Source organism: Sturnus vulgaris, chromosome 2 (genome assembly GCF_052056855.1).
Source record: "Sturnus vulgaris isolate bStuVul1 chromosome 2, bStuVul1.hap1, whole genome shotgun sequence".
Lineage (NCBI taxonomy): Eukaryota > Metazoa > Chordata > Aves > Passeriformes > Sturnidae > Sturnus > Sturnus vulgaris.
The window spans coordinates 78,912,718-78,935,956 of NC_142244.1; the positions used below are offsets into that span (position 1 = coordinate 78,912,718).

General features: G+C 36.4%; 1 protein-coding gene across 3 annotated transcripts in view; it reads right to left on the reverse strand.

Moving 5' to 3' along the window:
* Positions 1 to 419: 419 nt before the first annotated feature.
* The window catches only part of UGGT2 (UDP-glucose glycoprotein glucosyltransferase 2), a 79,914-nt gene continuing 57,094 nt past the window's right edge, over positions 420 to 23,239 (reverse strand). For 2 of the 3 annotated variants that reach the window (XM_014881348.2, XM_088159825.1), the window contains exons 29-39: positions 22,771 to 22,856; positions 18,582 to 18,666; positions 17,088 to 17,173; positions 13,882 to 13,980; positions 12,645 to 12,729; positions 12,034 to 12,216; positions 11,022 to 11,182; positions 10,612 to 10,726; positions 7,785 to 7,901; positions 6,667 to 6,811; positions 420 to 5,773 (exon numbers count right to left, since the gene is read on the reverse strand). In XM_014881348.2, coding sequence (XP_014736834.2) covers positions 5,751 to 5,773; positions 6,667 to 6,811; positions 7,785 to 7,901; positions 10,612 to 10,726; positions 11,022 to 11,182; positions 12,034 to 12,216; positions 12,645 to 12,729; positions 13,882 to 13,980; positions 17,088 to 17,173; positions 18,582 to 18,666; positions 22,771 to 22,856 — 1,185 coding nt within the window. In that variant the 3' untranslated portion in view covers positions 420 to 5,750. Of the gene's footprint in view, positions 5,774 to 6,666; positions 6,812 to 7,784; positions 7,902 to 10,611; positions 10,727 to 11,021; positions 11,183 to 12,033; positions 12,217 to 12,644; positions 12,746 to 13,881; positions 13,981 to 17,087; positions 17,174 to 18,581; positions 18,667 to 22,770; positions 22,857 to 23,239 lie in introns of all 3 variants that reach the window. The other variant, XR_015801563.1, reaches the window with a different exon arrangement.

Sequence of the window (23,239 nt, forward strand, 5' to 3'; positions counted from 1 at the left end):
CAGCTGTATGCAAAAAGAGGGACTTACTTCCCACTAGCCAAGAGTCTGTTTTTAATTTTTTTTCTATATGCACGTACTTAAAATGGGTTTGGTGTAGTTGGTGGAGTTGTGTGAATGCACTGTGTGGTCTTACCAGGGCTGCAGCTGGTAGGAGTGAGGAGTCTGCTCCTTCTGTAACTGCATCTGTCATAATTACTGACGTAATTACTGAGTTTCATCAGCAGCTGTTTTCTTGGAATGCAAGAATTACAGTTCATCAGTGTTCTCCTGATTGGATTTTAACTGGAAAACAATAATCAGTTGATAGGAATCTTCTCTTGCTTCAACTCCTGACACTTGAAAACCTAAGCTGTCTCAGTAAAACAAATGAAATTAGCAAATAAGGCCTTCAGTCTGAAGGGGGGCGGATTTCTTACTGCAGATAAAGTGGCTGTTGAGGCAGAACCCTTGGCTCCTGCCTCAAGTACTTCACCAAATTATTGTGAGGTCATGTGGTTTTATAAAATGTTTTTCAACAGCAATTTAAACATCAGTCTTCATAATTTATCTTCAAACTGAGGAGCTTGTGTGGTGATTTCTAATGGTTTATGGTACAAAACCACCACAGCAGCCTGTTAAACTCCAGTGTTGGATGTTCACTAAGTTGAATGATTTTCTACAAGTACAACTTGTGCTTGTAACCTGTTGGAAATGGTTTTGCTTGAAGTGTTGGAGATGCTCAGGGCTGTTCAGAGTGCTCAAGGCTGGCATGGCTCTCAAGGGCTGGGGCTCAGACACAGGAACTGACTGCACAGTGAGGAACCTGCTGCCCTGTGGGCTTGGCCTATGTGCACTTGCTGCTTGCTGGCAGTGCCTAAAATTGGGCAGGTAGCTGTGGGAGGCAGCTGTCCCATGTCCTCCTGCAGCTCTTGTCAGCCCTGTGCCTTGAGGGGTGAGCTTAACCCAGCTACACTAGCCCTGGGGCTGTGTGTGAGCCATTGGAGCACTTTTGTATTGCCTTGTTCGCTACAGCAGGGGCTGCTTTTAAACGAGTATTGAATGAGCAATGTGAACAGTGTGCCCGATTTTATACATGCAGGAGTGGCTGGGCTGTGGGAAGTCACAGTAAAGACTACAGACAGCTGTGCTTGTGTGCCAGGGGACTGCTGGGAATTAGTCCTTTCAAAGGAGTCAGCTTTAAAAGCTCGAGAGAATTGTTTCCTGAGGTTTAATTTTTTTTTTTGTCTAGAGAAGGAATAAGACATTCCCTCATGAGTAAATCCTTCATACAAGGCACTGATGGAGCAGTGTGGGTTTGTTCCTCGGAAGCAGCAGGACAGTGCTGCTGTAGGCTGAGAGCATTCAGGAACAAAAAAGGACCACGTGCATTTTGAAAATGAATGAATGAGAACGGGAAAATGACATTTTAAGAACAAAAAGGCTTGAATGTAGTCAGTAGAAGAAGGAAGATGATTAATGCGTGATTGCTGTTCATAGATTTCTTCTGTTGGAAGACAGGTTCTTGGAAACAATAGCAAAAAGTGACAGTGGAGAACAAGGCTTTCCTCTAGTATTGAGCAGCTGCTGTTTACAAGAAGTGTTACCACCCTGGTGCTGTTCTGAAGGGCGTTGAGGTATTCTGGAAACACAGAAAGACAAAGTTGTGTTAAAAAGAAACCATTTATGTTGCAAGGTTCTCCAGCTCCGGCGCTGCGTTTCCTGATGTGACTGGAGAATGAAGCGCTGGTGCCACGCTGAGTGTTAATGATGCAGGCGACACACAAGGAAGATGAAGTCGCCTTTTTATTTATTCGTGGGTGTCTGTAGTGCAATAATGTTCAGTAACTGAACATTGAAGTAAATGTCTCGGTAGTTTGTCAACCCTGAGATGTGCATGAAGCATCGTTCCCATCATTGGCCTGTTGCAGATGCAAACTTTCTCTGTGAAGTTCCTTTGGTTTTAATAAACTCGTTTCCAGCTTATTTTAAAATGAAGGTAGGGGGAGCATATTTTACTTGGTAAAACTGATACAATAATCGATCAGTATTAAGAGATTCAGAGTAAATTAGCAACTGAAGAGCTCAAACTTGTGACATATGCAGAAAATGTGTTAGCTGAAACTTTTTTTAAAAAACCAAAACCTTAATGCTTGTTATCATTTCAGTTTTCAGACCAGTGTTCGGAACAAGAATTATTCTTCTGTTTAGGGCTGTGATTTATAGGAGCTTTGCTGGAAACTAGCCAGGATAGCATAGCAGGTTAGTTGTATTTAAAAGTGCCTTATTGTAAGGTAGTGTTTGCTCTGTAATACACACTTTTATCCATAAAGCCGTAACAAAATTAATGGGAGAATAATTTTTTTTCCCCCCTCAGCAAATCACTAAGTAGCAGTTTCATGTTTTAAGAAGGCTAAGTAAAGCTAGTCAGAGACTTATCAAATGTTTCAAATTATAAAATGTCTTTATATGGAATCATAAATCAACAAAGCAAGAACTGTTTTTTCTAGAATTGTGGGAATTATTTTACGGTATTTTTCACAATAAAGATATTTATGATGAGAAGAAAGCACTGCTGTATATTTGTCTTCCCTTGTTTCCTTGCCCTGCTCTTCAGGTTTGAAGCTGGAGCTGTGCAGAAATACACAGGGCACTTCTGCAGGCAGGGGATGAGAGGAGGAAGCAGCCACGCTCTGTGTGGAAGAGAACCTCTGTACAGAAGTCAACTACAGCAACTGTAGAAGCCCTTATGAGTGCTGATTACACAGTGAGAACAACCAGGCCTTGGAATATCCCCAGGACAGGAAATGCTGGACACTTAAGATTTGCCTGACTGGGTACTGGGTCATCTTGTCTGGACGAGGTGGTCCTCGAGGTCCTTTTCAACCTGGTATCCTGTGATTCCATGCAGTCTCAGATTGGAGGCAAGTACTTGATTCAGGGAATGGGTTAAAAGGAACTTTACTGAGAAGTAGTTGTAATACTAAGCTCTGGCTCATCAACAATACTTCACTAATGCCTGGTTTGTTCATTTTCTGTTAAAACTTACCAATGGACCTCAAGAAGAGCAAGAGAGTGTCTTTTTTATGTCATATAAATTGTAAAAACCCTTCATTTGAATAGTTCAAATATTTTCTTGCTTATTTACTGAGTTGCACCATGTTTTGGCAGCATTCTAAACCAGACTCTGTTTTCTTCCCTTTCACAGAAGGGCAGAGCACACAGACTGGAAATAAAAAATAAGCTTTTTCTGCCTCTCTACACCTCACCTCACAGCAGATGCCTTGTTTTGAACATTGCTGTTACTTCCCTGCAAAAACACTTTCTATAGATGAAAGACAGCTGAGGACTTGCTGCCATTTTTTTTTCTTTAAATCTATTAACCAAGTAGGGAATGGTTATTGTGTAATACAAAAAGGGAGAATAGAAAATAATCCAATAGTGGTACCTTTTAATGTTTTGTACAACATACACAATCCATGAATTTAATATTAAAAATATAATGACATGCTAATAACTCAAAGTGCTGCCTTAAGGAGATCTTTAAAAAGTAGTAAATATATTTGTGAAACCTTTCTTATTTTATAAACCATTGTAGATCTCAAAAAAAGCTTTCTTTGAAAGTAGTATATGCAGGAAAAAAAAAAGAAAGACTAGGGCATTTTGTACAAATATGTAAAAAACTAAAAAATTGCATGAAACCTTTTACATCTTAAAAATATCTTCAGCAAATTACATTTATAAAATTATATTCTAATCATTTAAGCAATCTCAAGGAAATAGTATTTAGATAACTATTTCTTTTTTTAAAGCCAGTAGAGATAACCCAAATTTAAAAAGAACAGGATGCTACAGAGAAAATGAACATGAAATCAGTGCATTAATTACCCACTTTTTACACTGCATAACATTCTCACACAGATAATCATAATTAAGGAGAACGCAGGTTTCTTAAAGAACCTCCAACTTCTATCCTAAAGCAAGTGTTCCAATACATGCTTCAAGCTTGGAATACCAAGGCAGATCCATGTGAAAAGCTGTTGCAGAGTCAGGCAGCAGAATGGAAGTGTAAGGTCAAAAAATATTTTGAAAATAAAATAATGCATCAAACAGTTGAATAATGGTTTGGGGGTTTTTGTCCTCTGCTACAGAAAACCAGTTACTTCCTTTTTATGCATGGAATTAATAGTAATGGTGCATAGGCATCTCCTAAGTCAATTACAAATCTATCTCTATAGTACAAAAATACAAACTTAAACTTTATGTTCAAATACGTTTGACTTGCAGCATGATGTAATTAAGTGAACAAGAATAACAAAACATCTCCTGCACTGAAATGGGACAGACATAAAGAGAACCGACATTAAGCTTTACTGATTTTTGCTATTGGGTTACAGAGAAAATACTCCACTGGTACTTCATACAAAGGAAATCCCTCAAAACACATTTAAAATTCTGTATGTGACATGTTAAAACTGTTCAAAATACATAAAGGTAAAACCACAGAACATGTAAAGAGCTGTAAAAAAATCTGCACATCTCACATTCCTTATTAATATGGCTTGAAAAATATCAGTGACGTGATTTTAAATAGTCACAGTAAGAAGTTGTAAATAACCAACAGCTGAGGACAATGACAGTGGATACAAAATCTGCTTCATTTCTCTTATTGTTTATTCAATTATTTATGCTATGGAAATAGTGTGCAATCCTTGCAGATTCACCCACTTAGTGCAAATTACCTGGTCTTCTCTAATTTCAAGCATTTAAACTGGAAGACTATGTGTGGTCTCATCCCATCTTATTTTGAAACCAGCACAGCCTGAAAAACAGGGTCTGTATTTAAGGCACTAGATTTCACTTTAAGACACAAATTCCCCATTTTCAAGTATGTGTATTGCAAGAACTTTTCCCTGCAATTTTTGTGAGATCAAAATGTAAGTATCCCATTAAAGCAACGTTTTTTTAGAAAATTACAGGAGACACCACTGGTAGTCAAAAAATACTCATGTATTTTATTATTTTATTTTCAGTTATAAACAGGATGATGATAATCAAAAGTGAGTAGAAGCTGCTTTCAGGTACTAACATTCTGATGAAATGTATGCTTGTTGGAAAATCACCTCAACCAAAACCATAATGGAATTTTATCACACACTATATTTAGGTGGCCAAAAGGAGCCTAAGAATCAAAAATTAGCTTTTAAAATCTGTAAGAGTGCAGCAATACTGCACAATAACTGAAGAGTGTCATTCCTTGATTTAGCTTTCATTGGGAGGTATCTTTGTGTGGTCTAAATTAGACATTTTTTATTAAATTCTTTCTTGTGACCACAGCATTTCTTGAGGGACAAAACTTATGGGCATATAATTAAAATTTTTGATATTTAAATACAGTAGCCTAATGCATGAAATATGCACAAAACAGTTTTCAATTACATATTTAATGTATGTCCTCTTCTAGACTGACAATGCTGAACACATCTTTCTTCATATGCCAAAGTCCTCTGGGCAAATTATACTTAAGGAAAAGAAAAGCAAAGCCACTGGGAAAGCTGTTCCATACCAGTTAAAAAACACCAAACCCCCAAGTACCTGTGGATTTCTCATTTTTGTATTGCATTTGAAATGTTTTAAATAACACTTTAAGTTATAAAATGTTTGACTTCACATTAAAGAATGTTGCAAATACTGCCAAATGTAACAGCTGTAAATTCCAATCAGTCCTTTCCAGAAGACTCTCGAGCTGTCACCATTGCTGGTCACGGGCTGTGCTAAAGTTCATCGTGCTTAAGACCTGTAACCAAAGGGGAAAAAAAGATACAGAAGAGTTACATAAAGACAGTGCCTGGGTTTATAGGATGTGGGGAAAGCCCTTTACTTTTCATTTCCTGCTAATCAGTCAGTTCAGCAACATGAACTTCATTTTTGGTGCCTTGCTACAAGCTGACCAGCAGCTTTCACGAAGAATAAAACCCACTAAGAATTCTTTATAAGGAAAAGTGAATTTGTTCCTCCACTCAAGATTTTTCAATATTTAAATATTTATTTTTCTTCAACCTGAGAGCTGAGATCATATTTTCATTTTGTTTCACATTAGTCCAAGAAGTCAAGTCTTACTGGGCGTTCTGTATGTTTGGTTTTAGGTTTTGTTTTATCTGTTTTTTTTCATGCTATTTAAATAATTCAGTTTAGAACAATTTTACTTAAAAAAAAAAAAACAAAACCCCAAACAAACAAAAAAAACAACCCCCCCCCCCCCCCCCAAACTAACTAAAATAGAATTGAGTCAAGTGCAAAAAGGCCTGGGTAGGTAAGCATGGAGTGAGAGATGCAGAGACAAATTAATACTTAATTCCCTACTGCTTAATAGACATGAGCTTTAGATTATCCAAGTGAAGTCTAATATTTGTGGCTAGAATTACATGTGACTGTTGGTTGTGTTTGAGGTCCAGGAAAAGGACACCACTGAGCTTTCTCTTAGATTCTGGCATGAAACAAGAGGTTTTGTCCTGTCAGCATAACTCCTGTGTAAAGAAGCATCACGCAGCTATCAAACCCCACACCATTTCTCCAAGAACAAGGGAAATTACAGAAATACAAGATTTTTGCCTACTGACCCCAATCTCAATTTCAACTAGACTAGTATTTAAATTTAAAAGTTAACAGCTGAATATGCATGTAAATTACCTTTTTGAAATAATGATGTTAGATTTTTCTTCTCTCTTCCAATCTGCTGTATTAAGTTCCGGATCTCAGAGTCATAATCAGCCCATTCAGGAACTATCCGGGCAGCAGCCTTTAGTTTTGGTTCTTTGGTTTGGGGGTTGTTGCACTGAAAATTTAAAACATATTAGATGTAAACAAAGCAAATGTGAAAAGAACACCTTTTCAGAGAATTTAGCTCAAAAGAATTGTAAATACTTTTCTTTTTGCTGACTGTAAGTAGAGCACAGACATGGCTGGCACAAGACTTTTAATAGTTAGACAAAGTTGCCCAGGGAGATGCAAGATAGACATTGCCACATTGAAGCTGAACCTGATGTGTGTTTTGAACAGAGAGCACCTGTCTTTAGAGCACTAACAAACTCACTCTAATAACTGTAAAGACACAAAGAAAACAAAATTATTTACATACTGAAAAAATAACACCAAGTTCCAACTGTCTGTTTTTCTTTCGAATTACATCTAAAGCATCACAAATAGTGTGTGTGTGTTGTCAAGAAATCTAAATGGGGGAAAATGGGATGGGGATAATAATGACAGGAAAGAGATTTTTTTCTCTCTTTCTATTCCCATAGAAAGAAACTTTCTTCTTCCTAAACATAGTCCTGAGCTTTTAAAACTTTGCTTTATCTCCTGTTTTTATAGCAATGAAACAGACCAAGAAAACCATGATAATGTTAAGGTTCTGGAGGAACCTTCTATGTGGGGAGAATGACAGCAGCCCATATTGCCTAGACAGATAACAGCACTTCCTCACAGTTCCAGTAACTTGGCTGACTATGGAAAAATTTTAAGGAAAATACATGTATGGGCATGAAAAGCCTCAATCCCATCTGGTTAAGAGACAACATTTAATTTTTTGGTAGAGTTTTCAGCTTTAATGTAAGCAGATTTGGTACAGAGCAAGTGAGAGAAGTCTCAGAGAAGAAAATGTTTCAAGGGAAGGGATGGAATGTTGCAGTGCCTTCCAGCAAGGCAACCTTCATGACATGACACACACTTAACCTGAAAAGCCCCAGAAATCACAATCACAGCAAAGCTGTTCATCTGTACAACTCATTTTAAAGTTGGGGTCAACTCACCAGGTCTATTGTTTTAGCCTTTTTCTTGGATTTATCATCACACCAGGTTTCACACCAAAGCCACTCCTGAGGGAGAGACTTAATGGCTACTTGATGAATCATATTATTGGGAAGATCCTGTACAAATTTCATAAAATCATATATTAGCATTGAATGTAATGTAACTGATTATCAACCTGCTCTTGGAAAATATTTTTGCTATAACCATTTCTGCAAATTGTTTTTACATTTCCTTCTAAAGGCTCACCTAGTTCTTTTCCAAGTAGATTCAATCCTAAGTCATGATCATTTTGATGGCCAATTCTACTTCTCGTTTGTCAAGCAATTTTTTCTGGTCCCTACATCTGTCCTCCCTTAGCTTGACATAGGCAATACTTGTGTCTGAACCCTGGTTCAGATACTGCCTGCCATACCATAAATACTTTAAAAAGCAAAATTCAAACCAGCTTTCCATTCCTTAAATTTGAAAAAAAAAAAAACTGACTCAAAACATAATACAGGATTATGCCACTACTCTAAATAGAGATGACTTCTAGGAAAATGGATTCCAGAAACGAGCTTGAGAAGGAAAAGCTTTAAATTGCTATTCTGGCTATGTTCCTTACTTCACTACTGAGGTTTTTTTTTACCTTTATTAATTGTCAGGTAGTCTCATCATGAAAACTCTGACCCAAGATGTGGCTGAATGCAGGGAAGAGCATTAATAAATGAGGAACAACTCAGGCAGTGGCTTGCTGCACCTACTCTGGCCAGAGTTACAAAGAGCAGGGGCAATAACTGGTGCATCCATTCGTAAGCTCCCTCACGTGTGCAACCCTCACATTATATTTCAGAATAAATGTCAGTACTCAAGTATTAGTCACACCTTATTTTGCCAATTCACATTGCTAAACGTGACAGAATAAAATAGCACATATTGCTGTATTATGAAAGATGTACAATTTAATTCAAATATAGGCATTTGTGCTGAAAAATTGTATGAAATATATGAACATAGAGAGCCAAGACATTCAACATTAATTGAATGTATTTTTTTTAAAACTTGTAATTTTTGGAAGATATTTCATCACCATTTGAAATGGTGTATCACCATTTGAATTACAAAAGAAGAAAGACTAGTTTTCTGTTGAGCCTCTTTGACTTTCTAAATGAAATCAATTTCTGAGTTACTACAGTACTTTTAGAAACCCTGAATTTAAAAATTCTTACTTGCAGTAAAAAGCAGAAAGTCAGCTGTTAGTTTCAGGATTGAAAGTAAACAAAAAAAAGAATGAATACAAAAAACCCTCTGAACAAAATTATTGTACTGGAAGTCTAGCTTTTATGATGTGTAATTTTTTTCTCCCTAGGAGTTCTATACTTATTCTCCTTGGCATTTAAAATCACCATTTCCCTTCCCATCTACTTCTCTTATGTGGTTTAAGAACCTTAACTACCACCCATGAAGAAGGCACTGCTGGCAAATCAGCAGAGAGCTGAGATTGCTGCTTCTTTGAGAAGGGCAGTGAGCACTCCAGACAAGTATTTAAAATGAAAATAGTAATAAAAGAGTTATAATGCATCCTTATTAGTAGATGAAAGCTCTCCAGGTCTCAAATACATTGCACCGTGGTTTGTATTTCCAGGAGTATTGCTGTATTTTGTGTAAGAAGTAGCAATGAAGACAGCAAGTGGTTCCTACCAATACAGTCAAACCAGATTAATATGAAAATACTACTTTGAAATATTCACTTTCTAAAGTACTTTTAATTCCATTCTGTCAAGGTTTAGCTGCCTTAACATCTGGTCCTTAAGTGGCTTTTGATTCAATCCAACAGGCTTATACAAGATATATGCTATCATGTATTAAAGCTGTAATTAGAAATATAAGAATCTTAAAATTAGAAGTTTTAATATTTTGAGAACATTAGATAAAACCAATTTTCTGAAACCCAGCATTATGGTGGAAACCCTGTAATCTCGGAATTTCAAAAGATCTTTCGGAAAGACACCTTGTACATGAACACACAGCTCTATCACACAGGGCTCTGACTGTTATATCAGCCTTTTGCTCTTAACATATGGCTAAAGGCTGCTCCAGCTCCAGGTGTCCAGTCTAGTCTGAGTTTTTAGTGTGGCTGTATTTCCACTTTTCTTTGTCCAGTATCATAAGAACTGCTATTTTCAATTTTGACTTTTATTTCTGGAAAAAAAAAATGCAAGTGGCAATAATGTCCTTATGTAAGTGAGAGAAACTTGCTTGCAGAGGAGGGGTGTGGAAAAGCACTGAGTGATGTGGGCTCTGCTAGTGTGGGATCTAGAGGCAGGTAAAAATCTTCTGTGCTTCAGTAACTCCACAAGGAAAATACCAAAAGCAGGGACAATCTCACTTACGAAGCCTTCTGAGGTTCACCCAAAGTGAGACCAACTCCAGCCACCTCAAGGTGACCATGTACAGCAACCACCAGACTGCACTTGCAATTAACTTATAAAAGAAAATTTACTTTATGTTAATGGGGAAAAAAAAAGCAACAAGCTCTTGCTAAACAAGAATATAATTACCATTATCAGAATATAGGGTCATTATCAGAAAAACACAGAACAACTACAAAGAAAGGTGAAAAGTCCTGTAAGTTGGGGGTTTTTCCTCATTTTTAAAATTAAAAATAATCATCAGTGTTCAGTTTTCTGAATTGTGCTCATATGCACTCCTGAAAATGGGCTAAAACAGGAGTAAATGGCAAATAGTTTTGGAATTATGAATCTCAGCATAAATGTTACAAGATATTCCATACATACTGAGAAAGATAAAGAAAATTTACCCAGAAATGCTCAAAGGCATATATACCTGATCTAGATTTGACAGACTATTTGGATCCTGACTAAGAGCCTGGTACTGGCCCCGAAGCCTGTCTCCAGCTGCAATCTTCCTGAACTTCTTCAGGTCCACAACATACAAGGCACTAAAACGATTTTAAAGAAACAAAATAAGATTTCTGAAAAGGGTTTCACCTTTTTTTTTTATAACTGTAATAAAAGTAACAAGAAATTAAAACATGTTCCCATCCTGAAGGGATATTTTTCTTTATTAAGTGGCTGAAACTACCATGAAATGGTGAAATCAGTATGTCATCAGAATTCCTGCCTCATTCATCTCTTACTGAGAATGGCTTTTGACTGCCTCAGTGATCAACACCAACACCCAGATTTTAATCAAATTCACAGACTGCACAAGAAGTGTGGAAGGGCTTGTCCTACCTAATATGATATTTCCTTTTCCCAAGATGTGAAGCCCAGTATCCTGATTTCCAGAAGCGGTACCCATCCATTTCTCTGCGGCTGTCACAGAAAGGAGTGTATCCATAGGGAGCTCCATTTAGGTCTAGGTCTCTGAGTTCTTTCAGGTCACTTCTCACAATCTAAACAAGAATATGTTTATTTTTATAATTTAGTACTGTTTCTATGAGGGTAGGTATTGCAGCAGGCTTCACAAATGTTTAATTTTAATTAAAAAAAAACCCTCAGACACTACAACAGTGGGGTGTAGATAAACTATTCCACTAGGAGATATTTACCAAATTACTGAGAAGTCCTTACAGTAGTTAGGACAGACAACCAGTGTTCCCAGATGGTGCATTCAGATGAAATTGCAGAGAGTTGCAGTCTGCATTGCTACACCTAAATTTAATTTGTTCTCAAGCTTTGGAAAAGGACCAAAATACATCAGAATTTGTCTCAAGGTTTTTAATAACCTTGTGATAAACTCTTCAATCAAGTGTCTCAACTCAGATATCTGAGACAGCACTTTGCCTTTCAGTACATTACACAATGTTCATTCCTGCATGCAAATTTAAAATAGAGATAGGATTAATCTTGAAGAATTTCAGCCATCTAGAAGTTGTTCAAATGCTCCAAATCACAGACACTGGCCATAGTGGAGAATTCCTCTCACAATCACCCAAAGGATGGAATCACTCCGATATGCTTTCAGTGAAATGCACCTTTAAGATCACACACATCTCTCCAGGTGCCTTTCTCTCCACACAGACAATTTAGGACAACTCAGTGTAGGGAAACTCTGAATGTCCACATGACTGAAGACAAGTGAAATTCTTGCATTTACATTCTGTAACACCACTGGTTCTGTTTGTACAACTGCAACAGTCTTTTGAGACCAACACCTGAATAAAGTGGCCACAGAGAATGAAACTGGATCAATTCAAACCCAAATTAATTCCCCATACAGTTATGTGCCACTATTTTTTCTTACCTGGTCAGCATCAACAAATATTATTTTATCCACAGCCAAAGGGAAAAGAACATCCAAGAAAAGAATTTTGTAGCCCCAGATAATTCTTTGTTTCTCTGTCTGTTGATAAAGCCAGCGGGGCCACTTATACTGGACCAACTCGTACTTGAACCCATACTTTTTGGCCATGTGAGGAATTACATCCTAGGAGAAGAACAAAAAGAAAAACAAAAACCATCAGGTGCACATATATGAGACAGACAAGGACACAAAAGGAAAAGGAGTGGATGCTCCAATGCAGCTGCAGCCATGTTGGCCTTACTGACTACATAATTTATTATTTAAAAATATTCCCTTAGTTTTAACAGTATCCTCAGCTACACCAATAGAAATAGCATTTCATACAAGCTCTTGGAGACTATCAGAAGAGAATAAATTATTATAATTTATCACTGGGCTTCATGTTCCAGAAGAGAAGAACCTTATACCTAACACTAGTATTTAACAGATTCTGGGATTATTTTCCACTGTGAAAATTTAATTTGAATTATATAATTAGACTTAAACTGCAATTAAAAAAAAAAAACAACTTAAAATTTAAAAGAAAAAAAAGAGGAAGACTTTTCTCCTACCTTAAATGTTGGGGAGAGATAGTTTTTCAGAAACCAAAATTTAACTGGTGTTTTTGTATGACGTAGGACAGAAAGCATCATAATTCTGTGGAAATATAAGTCTACAATAAACAAACAAATACACACAGGTCATTAAATTTCAACTGCACTTAGAAAGTACTAAAACTCTCTAAATATAATTTCTTTAACCCAATTTAAGTAGAATTTTTTAACTACTTCTAATTAAACGCTTTAAACAGCATGTGTTCAAAGGCACTTTGAGATGGCCTTATTTGATCCAGATTGGCTAAGCAATAGCAGAAGGAACAACTTCAAAAGTGAATCTATTAACATGTTTTATTCTAAGAGAGGTGCCTGACAAAATTAGAATAATAGTTAATATCTTATATTAACTTGGCTACTGAAATGACTTATTTTAGAATATAGTGGTTGAGCTTAATTAGGTTGCTAAAAAGAAAAAAAGCAAAGTTCAAGTCAGATCCTCTTCTGAAAACCCTTAATAACTGTAGGAATCACTGTTTTGGGATCAATTATTTTTCATTATCGTGGCCTTTGTTTGGTGTAACCAGACAGATATCAACTGCCTTACAACCTTACAAGAGGTCAAGTCTGCCTTAAAAATGAAGACATGATGAACTAGAAAATAAGATAAAGCAGCAGGTAGGATGTTTTAAGATTACATTTCTCCTTTAAAGTAAACGTGTCTTTCTTTTTATGAAAGTGGTTGCAGGCTGAAAAAGAAACACAATGCTCGAACTTCAGATGACTCAGCAATCAAATCACTAAACCAGTGCTCAAATCAGAAAAGTAACAGAGATGGTTGGGAACAGATCAAGCAACACTGTAAGAATTCCTTAAAAGTAATCACTGCTCGTTGAAAGTAAGGCCATGCATGTAGTAAATCCAGTTTGTACTAAACACAAACAGAATCAACTCCAATGAAGTAATTTCAGATGTGTCTTTATCAAGAGAGGCTGAACTTCATCTTTTATGTTTGTACTTCACACATGAAAGCCATTTTCTGTCTTCAAAAAATAATGGTATTTTTGAACACCTGTATGTTAAATCACTTTGTTCTTAAAATTTTATTTAGTCCTCACTATATACAGCTTTTCTCCGTTTTGAAAATTTATTACTTAGATGTTTAAAAAGTCAATTTCTTTAGGTTGCTTATTTTTACTAAGAAAATTTAGAGTATTGCTATGCAATTCTTGTTTTCCCTTTTACCTTTCCTTACCTTAAAAAACGTTCATATAAATGGCCTGAAGCAACAGAAAAAATGTTAAGAATATCACTTGTCTTTTCCTTCTCATCTGTTGAAATTTCTTCTGAAAATCTAAGAATTATTATAAATTATTATATAAAGTAAACACTCAGCAGAAAATAAATCCTACTATATTATCATTAAGCTCATAAAGAATCAAAAATAAGAATATACACAAAAGAAATACACATCCTGCAGTAAACAAATACACTTACACTCTACTCCCACTGCACATGCCTATGATACCACAGTCTTTTGGGAGCAAAATGTCATACCCAGTCACTCAGGACAAACAGTGGCACTACGAAAACAATTGGCTATCTCCAGTATTTTCATTCAAACAGAACCCAAATTTGACAAGAATTTCATGTTTTATCAAAGTACAAGAAAAAAAAAATCAGAAATACACACAGACAGGATATCTTGAGAACTGGTAATTTTAAAAATCAGAAACAGTTATTTTTTCTGAAAAGGTTCATCCACATGCACTCTACAGCAGAACAACCAATGCATCTTCTAGAAGTGAAGGAAATCTGCACACCCCCATAGGTGGCTAGACTGAATATATCCTCTAAAATACAGACTGAGCATAAGAAAATGATGGCCACACAAGGCCATATCACATATCTAGCCCAGCACCATTCCAACAGCAAATGACAAGGCTGAGGAGTTACAGCCTTCCCCAGAATACTCCCATAACTTTCAGAGGTCTGTGGTGACAGGACTTCCCAGTGTTTTTTGGAACATGAATTTTTGGAATTCTTCTTCAGATTATTCTGATTCCTCTCCCTATAAACTAACCTATGTATTCGAGGTATGTTGTACAGAGGTTTCTGTTTCTGCTGCGCAGCATTCTTTACTTGTTTTGAATACCAAAGTCTACCAGGGCTGGTTTTGAATCACGTGCCTTCCAGCACAGAGAGGCAGGGGATAGTGGCTGCAATCTCCCTCAGGCACTGCTTCACAGATCTCAGAACCGAAGAGCCAGATTGGTTACTGTTATCAAATGGTTATTTGATACTGCTGGAAATTTACCTCCACAGTCTTTTTTGTGAAGTGAGTCATTCCTCATATACTTAAATTGCATGAGTCATTCCTATTACTTTTTCTTCTGGTTATATCCCTTTTAAAAGTATCCTTTAGAAAGTGTAAAAATAGGTATCTCATAATCTTTAACAGCAAATGAGATCTCCAATGTATTCAAAAGAATTCAGATCACTCCACTGATATAAAGCTGAATCCTCAGAAGTAACTGAGAGGCTGCAATGTGTTTAAGTGGTGTGAATAATCTTTTGAGAAACCCATGTTCTTTTCACTCAGGCATGGTGAAAGAGAGAGACATCAGTGGAGTGGCATTGTGTGCATGGTACAGCATCTTCAAAGAAGACAGACAACCTCTCAACAGCACTGAACTCTCACAGGCTAAACAAGACTGCAGTTCACAGGTCCAAGCAGTCTGTCTCCTTTCTTCCTGACTTTTTGTCCCATGTCTTACATTTAGTGATAGCAGGACTGAAAGAATGTCAAGCTCTTTATAAAGCAGCCATCACATGTGAAAAAAGAAAATCGGGGTTTGATGCAAGGATCTTGAAAATATTGATTCTGCAAAGGTTTACAGAAAGCAGAAATCTCCCAAAGCTGCTGGGCTGACCTGTAAGGTCATGTGGGAAAAACAGTCAGTTGGAGAAGGGCAGCTCAAGTATGAAAAGGCTTGGGCAAAGTGGTGTGCACATCTCCCATGTCACAGCACACGCGGGTTCCTGTAGTGAACAGTGTGCTGCTGGATATTATTTTCATTCTGGGATAACAAAAAGGAAAGGTATTTGACAAGATCCTAGATGGCAAGAGGTTGACAGTCAGCCTCAAATAATGCCCTTGAGCCACAACCTTGAGTCACTGGTAACAGCAAACAAACTTCACTGGGTGAGGGGGCTTCCTTGGCCCAGCCAAGCTCAGAGCATGATGAATGCCATTGTGATAAAAGGCAAGGCCTGGAAGATTGAGAGATCTCTGGCCTTGTAACCTTCTTAGAGGGAGTTAAGATTTTGATCTCTGCACATACATCCTTTGATGCAGCCAATTAGAAATGGGAAGCTTGAAGTCAATGAAAAATTCCTTCAACTAACATCATTCTTCAAAGGAGGCACCTTTGTGCAGCAATGTGGGTCCAGTGTGGAAGAAAGTTTTGAGAGTTGTAGCATAGTAGTCTGGGAGGGTTTCTGAATCTAGTCAATATGGGTACAAACCAAAAAAAAGGGAAATTTAGGTTAGATAGTAGGGAGGAACTCTTTAGTGTTAAGGTGGTTGGACATTGGAACAGGTTGGCCTGGGAGGCTATGGCTGCCCCATCCCTGGCAGTGTTCAAGGCCATGCTGGGCACTGTCTGAACAAGCTGTCTAGTGGGTACAAAACCCATGGCAGGGGGGTTGAGACTAGATGATCTTTAAGGGCACTCCCAACCCTTAACATTCTAAGATTCTATTATTAACAGTAAACAAGAAGCCTTATCATGAGAGATTTTAAAGCTGGAACAGAAGCCAGTCCTTGATCTACCAAGAGATGTATGTGTACAGTACTGACTGGAGCCAAGAGATTAGTAGATAAAGAGGAGCTGCTATGCTTTTTCATTTTCTTTAGCAGTCTGTGACTGACAACCATTGCCCAAGCTACTGAAAACTGAAGAAAACTGTTTCTGAGTCTTGCTCAAAAGAACAAATTAGAAATACTACAAAGTTATTAGCCCCAAATGTAATGCTTCAGACGCTTATTACAATTACTTATAGAACTCAAACTTTAAAGTAAAAGGTAAAAACACTTCTTGAGATTTCATAAATTATGTCTAGAAGCAGACAAGTGGCATTGGCCTGCTTTTTGATGTTCAGTTTGACATATGTGAGTACCACATAACCAGCTGAGATTTTCACATTGATTCCCTGCCACAGCAAAACAGCCAAAGGAGAAAATGAAGAGAAACTGAAAATGCAAAAAAGGGATTAAGGGAATAAAAAAGGAGATTTACAAGACATTACAGCTTGTCTTTCCCCCTTTTATTTTCATGATAAATCCCTTGGAGTGCCTTTTTACACATTTGTATCACTATCAAGTAAGAAAATTTACTTGCTACAAATAAAAATAAACACATCCTGGAACAGTTGAATTAGAATCAAATTATGCATTACCTTGCCACTGATTCCACGCTTTCTTTTTTTCCTGTTGTTCCATCTGAAAGAAGCTCTTCATTCACTTTATCAGGCTTTTTCTGTACCTAGTCAGTAAAATAAATGCCTTTGTGCAACTTGGGAAGGTAGTTGATAGCAATTACTACTTGCATTATGATTCCTAACTACAGTGTACTAACTGGCTAGAGCCACTAAGTATGGTGATTAATAAATCAGCCAGCATGTTTCAAGCCCTCTGTACATCTTTATGCAAACAATAACTACAAGTGTGGTGACTTTTATATCATTTTCCTCCCTCATGAGTTTGTGATCCAGCACCTCACAATGGAACTTACCTGAATGAGAATTGTCATTCTCATAAGCTCTTCAGAAGGAGAAAGTGACAAATTTGTCACTGAAGCATAAGCTCTCTCATTCAACTTAAACAATTTCTGCTGTCTTATTCAGATGCTTATAAAGACTCAAGATTAATTTAATTTACTGCCACAATTTCCTTGATTAAAAGAAATCTAACTGCTTTTGAAAACCAAATAGCTTCTTACACCCTGAATGTATGAACAAACTCGATTCTAATCATATTAATTTCACATGTTTATATTATCAAGCTAACACAGATTTCTGTTGACACTAAATCAGGAGGTTTTTTAGCCAATGTTCCTGAAGCCCCATCCTACGGATCAGTGAAGTGATTCTAGAATTCAACTGAATGGCAGAGCTTACATACTCTACTTATAAGCTTAATACATACCACCTTTCACACATTAGTATTCCTATTCTGGCACAAAATAGGAAAATTAGGCACCCTTTTACCCATTCTCTGTGGTTTAAAGACAGGCTCATCATGCTCCAGAGTCTTACACATTTTCTCTGGGTTCTGGAAACTTTCAGTCACAGGACTGGGGAAGAGACTCATCTCTGGTGTTTAAAAATATTTACAAAATTGTGGAAAATATATAGCATTATGAGGATCTTTCTCCTCAATATAAGTGGTGCTTCATTAACTGTTTTTGATACATCCAATGAAAGCAATGTAATTTCATTGACACAAATTTGGTTGCCTAGGGTAAAATTTAACACAACTAATTTTGTCTTCCAGTCTGGAACCTGGACTTTGTGTAAAATCTCTCCTCAGCCACTGGAGAGAAATGGGTTTCTCAAGAGGTCATTCTCTTGGTTTAAATCCATATATGAGCTGGGATGAGCAGTCCTTTAGACTCTCTCCTGCTAAGCAGAAATGGAAAGTCACCAAGACTACACATTTGGGCACCTCGAGTTAGATGAGATAAATGTTATCTATGTTTAACAGCTATTTAACAAATCTCCCACACAATTAGTATAACCTGATTGGATCAAATTAACTACATTAATTTGCACATCCTTCTCTTTAATTATACAAAATCTGAATTACATATTTCAGTACACATATTTCAATTAAATATAGCCTGAGACACGTAAGCATAAGTCATTTCATATAAGGAAACACTGCATACATACTTGAACTTTGATAATTTTGCTTCTGAAGTTGTTTAATACCACAATAACATCTGTCAGGTCAGCTACAGAATCTGTTCCTTCATGGCTGTGAGGAGAGAAAAAAACCCAGGCAAATGTACTGTCTCATTAAAATATGCATTGTTATTTGGGTTTATCAGAGAATAAGGTTTAGAATTGCTGATATTTACAAAAAAAATTATTCATTTGCATCTAGTTATATTTTAACATCAAAAACAAACTTTTATTCATCACTGGACATTGTCTAACATTGTTGCCTTCATTTTTTAATTTGAATTTTCACAGGAAATTTACTAATCAATGAAAAACTGCAGTGACCTAGAGCTAAACACATTATTATGTATTATATCTATATATTATATTCAAATATGAAACAATTTATTTCTGAAATATGGAAAACATCTTAGGAATTGTGTGATGGCATTAAATGTACTTTTAAAATAGGTCTGCTTAAAAATTATAGGGAAGGCTTCATCACAGTGCTGAGATAGTGAATATTGTCTTTCAGCTGGCTGGCTTTGGAAACTGTACCCCTGAAGACACAGCTGTGCAAGCACCAGATGAACCTCTGCCCTGCTGAACATCAGTTTAAAGCCATTCAGGTGTCTCCAAACTCTATTGCAGTCCAGAGTAACTAATGTGAAAAATGTTACTGTGATACAGTATAATAACAACATAATTTTCAAATTTTCTAGCTTTTACACCTCCATAGCCCATATACTTCCCCTTCAATCCCTTCTGTCTTTCATCAGCATTATGTGGGTTCCTCTTGCTAAAGCTACCCAAACAAAAAATGGGTTTAAGAAAGTAATCTGCTACCCCTTAGGCTTCATTTTCCTCCCTAGAAAACATAAATATTTAAATCTTGTTTCAGTGTGTATCATTCCCCTTACCTAAACACTGCAGCATTTTACACACTCATCTGAATTTTCTATTTAACACATTCTTTTGTAAAATATGCCTATAATCACTAAGTCTCATGGAGATGGCCTATCCTTGCAAAAACAGTGTTAAGAATTATCTGAACTTTTCTACTCTGTATTGCAGTTTTATTTTCACACTTTTAAAATATCATACATATGCACACCCAGCTAACAACGGTCTTTTCATCACAGGGATGTATAGTGCTCAGATTTGAATTCAATTTTAAATCAAGTGTGTCACAAAATAGTTCTAAAATAGTAAAATTTGATCCAAACACAAACTGCTGATAGCAGCAGCTAGCCTGATGTTCCCACTTTTGCCCCCAGTGTTCACACAATCAAAACTTTCTCTTTTATTTGCTGTTACCTCAAAATCCCCCTCCTATGAATTTTGTAGGCAGATACAGAGGATTCTGCTGATAAAGAGGATTTTCCAAAGTCTTTGCAATATTCTCAGTGTTTGGTTTGGATGTAAATTCAACAGCATTGCTTGGTCTCCTTAAATCTCTTTCATGGATGCCTCCCTGTGGGCTCCATCTTTACTGAGTGCCAACTGTTCTCTTCTGCACAGAACTCAGTTTGATGAATTTCTGTCCTACTATGAACAACCTTTTTAAATCCAAGCAAAACATCTTGCATACTGACAGCACTGTGACATTTGTAATAATAGCTGTCTTATTGTTATGTAACTGTAAAAAGCTAACCATGTCTAGCAGACTATTTATGTCACGACTTCAACATGTTTCAAAACACTTAGATGCTTTTAATACAAATATGTAACAATATAATACAAATTATAATTTTCCAGATGGGGAATAAAAGAATTAGCGTTCAACAAATGGAGATCCTTTAAAACCTCAAGCTCAATAAACAAACATATAACTCCTTGCCCATATTATAAAAGATATAGCCATACAGCTAAGCAGTCTGCATGACATCAAAATATAATAAATTACATCTACCTGCCTTTTTAAAAAGTAAAATATTCATCAGGATTTTATATATATCTTTAGCTATAAATAATTTTCTGCAATCTTATCTTGGAATACCTACTTGTTTTCCTACCAACATCAAAGTCTCAATAATAAGCAGTGCTCATATTATTGCTGAGTATAATGATTTCTATTTTCTTAATATTCATAGTAATTTATTAATAACAAATTGATTTACAAGCGTGACTGCATCAAAATAATGATCCTTGTTAGAAGCAGTCTTTAAGAAGAAAGAGGCAGCTTATTTCAAATGTTGTGCAGTTACATAGTAAAAACAAATTACTTCCAACTGTGAGAGAAGCAAGTAAGAAAAATACTGAGATGTAGAACATTCTAAAACTCCCTATAAAATGTACAGGCCTGTGCCTCAAAGAAAACAGGTTCACCTCACAGTTCAACCGTAGAGGGTATGACTAATATATATGGATGGAGAATAAACTGCATTAGCTCTTGGAAAATTCCATCCTATCAAACAGTTGCCCGAGTTCCGATAGCAACTTCATACTATTAATACTGTAAAAGAAATATCAAGGATCCTGGTGCAGCCCCACAAACATACTTTTCCTGTTATACTTTAAGTCTACTGTTGGAATAATAAGATGAAATAAATTCCATTGTTTAGATTCCTCATGGGGTATTAGTTTTTAGTAACTTATCTGAGTTCAATTAAGCCCATTTGTATTACAGAGGGAAAATGGACAAAACCCCTGCAGATCATTTAAATTTCCTTTTATCCAGGCTACAATGTAGAGTGTTTTTGTTTCATTATTTAACTCAACTACAACTCATTACATTATTTTTTTAAACCACACTATCTTATATAAATCCCTTTATATTTCTTAGGAATTAAATGCTAAATTAGACAAATAGTACAGATACAGTTAGTGGAGATTAGGTGAACCTCTAAGGGTAAAAACTGTGTTTTTCTTATTTTTCAACAGATTGTAAGTGATTTCTGGAAAAAACAAAGTGAAAATTGCAAACAAATAGAATGAATCCAACATCCCATTAACATTTCTTCCTGTAACACTGATATTAACTAAGTGTTCAAAACCACAAAGAGGTTCATCAAGTTTTTTGTTTTTCAATAGTAGCTGATAATTAACAACATATGGAACTTCGTATTCCTGGGCTTCAAGTAATAATAAATAGTTTATAAGAAATAGACCTATTTCAAGCCACACAATTACTTTGAGGGGGAAGAGAGATAACAGGAAAAAGGAAAAAAAAGGAAGAACTGAAGATGAAATTAAGTAAACAATACTGCTTCTCTAGGAAGGGATTAAATCTAAAGCTTCAAGAGAAAGCTCTCATATGCTACAGGTCTATGCTTTTACACAAAACATGGGGAAAAGGTAATTCTAAGGAATCGTTAGAATGCTGGTGAGCAGATATATTCCTTTACATGAAAATCAACCATGAAAATTACTGATCTAGAAGGCATAGGGATGTCACCTAAATGCCAGTTACAGGAATATAATTTTCTTTCTATGGACAGATGTTTCTCCCAAGAGAGGGAACTGTGGTGCCATCAACATGCAGCCAGGGTTTCAAAATGAAGGGTGCTTTGATATCCTAAGGCAGAGGAGGTGTAACCACAGTGATCCTTAGATGACTCAGACAACTAACAAATACTCAATTAATCAATGAAAAAAGTCTAGAACTTAAATGACTACAATGGTCCTGTTTAAAAAAGATGCTACCTATAAATATACTGCATTCAGAGGCATCCTCAGGGCTGAAAAAAATTATGAGAGGGAAATTTGTGGTACCTCCAGCTGATCAAGGTAGCTCTGGAGAGCAATGCTCCATTGGACATAATCTTGAAATTACATGTTAAGTATGTTGGGAGTGCCAAAATATTAATCAACAAAACCATGACTGACATTTCTACAGAATCTGGTACAAGTCATTGTGTGATAATGCTAATCATGCATGGAACTGACAGGGCAAGTGTCTGGTAGCTGTGTAAGTGTAACTGTATAGTAAGACACTGCTAGCATCCAGTCTAGCTGAGCAGCTTAGGTTTATTATGCATTAGCATACTGAAATGCCTTCAAAAACATGTGAAGCCATCAAACAACAACTAACAATACAAGGAAATAAGGTATCCCTTACAAACTTTAAATCATCATTTGCATCTTATACTTTTTTAATGCTATCTTTGCTCATTTTCCTTCAGTGCTGTCAGATCTTTTCAAAATATTTTGCACTTTCAGATTCATTTTGGTTTCCAAATGATGGATTCATACTTACGAAAAAACCTGATAAATCTCCTCAGACCTTCCTTTACGCAATCTCAGCGTCCAAGCACCCGGATTTGCTTTCAGCTGAAAATACCCCTAAGTAAAAAAGACAGGCACTTGTTCTGGGTGCATTTCAGACTCAACCATCTTCATATATAAAAATCAACTATTCAGCATTTATACTAGCCCTGAAAGAAGTGTGCTAGTGATGCAACCAACTATCACCTTTCCTGTGTACATTTTCCTGTATTCTGTTTTAATGCCTTTCAGTGCTCCATTTCTTTCTAGCTGAATTTGAGTTGCATACAAAAACTCCACCGAGGACAGCAAGTAAAAGAGCAGCAAAGAAATAAATTATTGAACAGACCCTAAACTGAAAAGCTTATTTGAAACTCAAACTTTTTGTCTGGAGCAACTTTCCAAGTCAACACAATTCCTTCCCATTTTAGGAACACAGTAAACAGCTATCCCTATGTTAA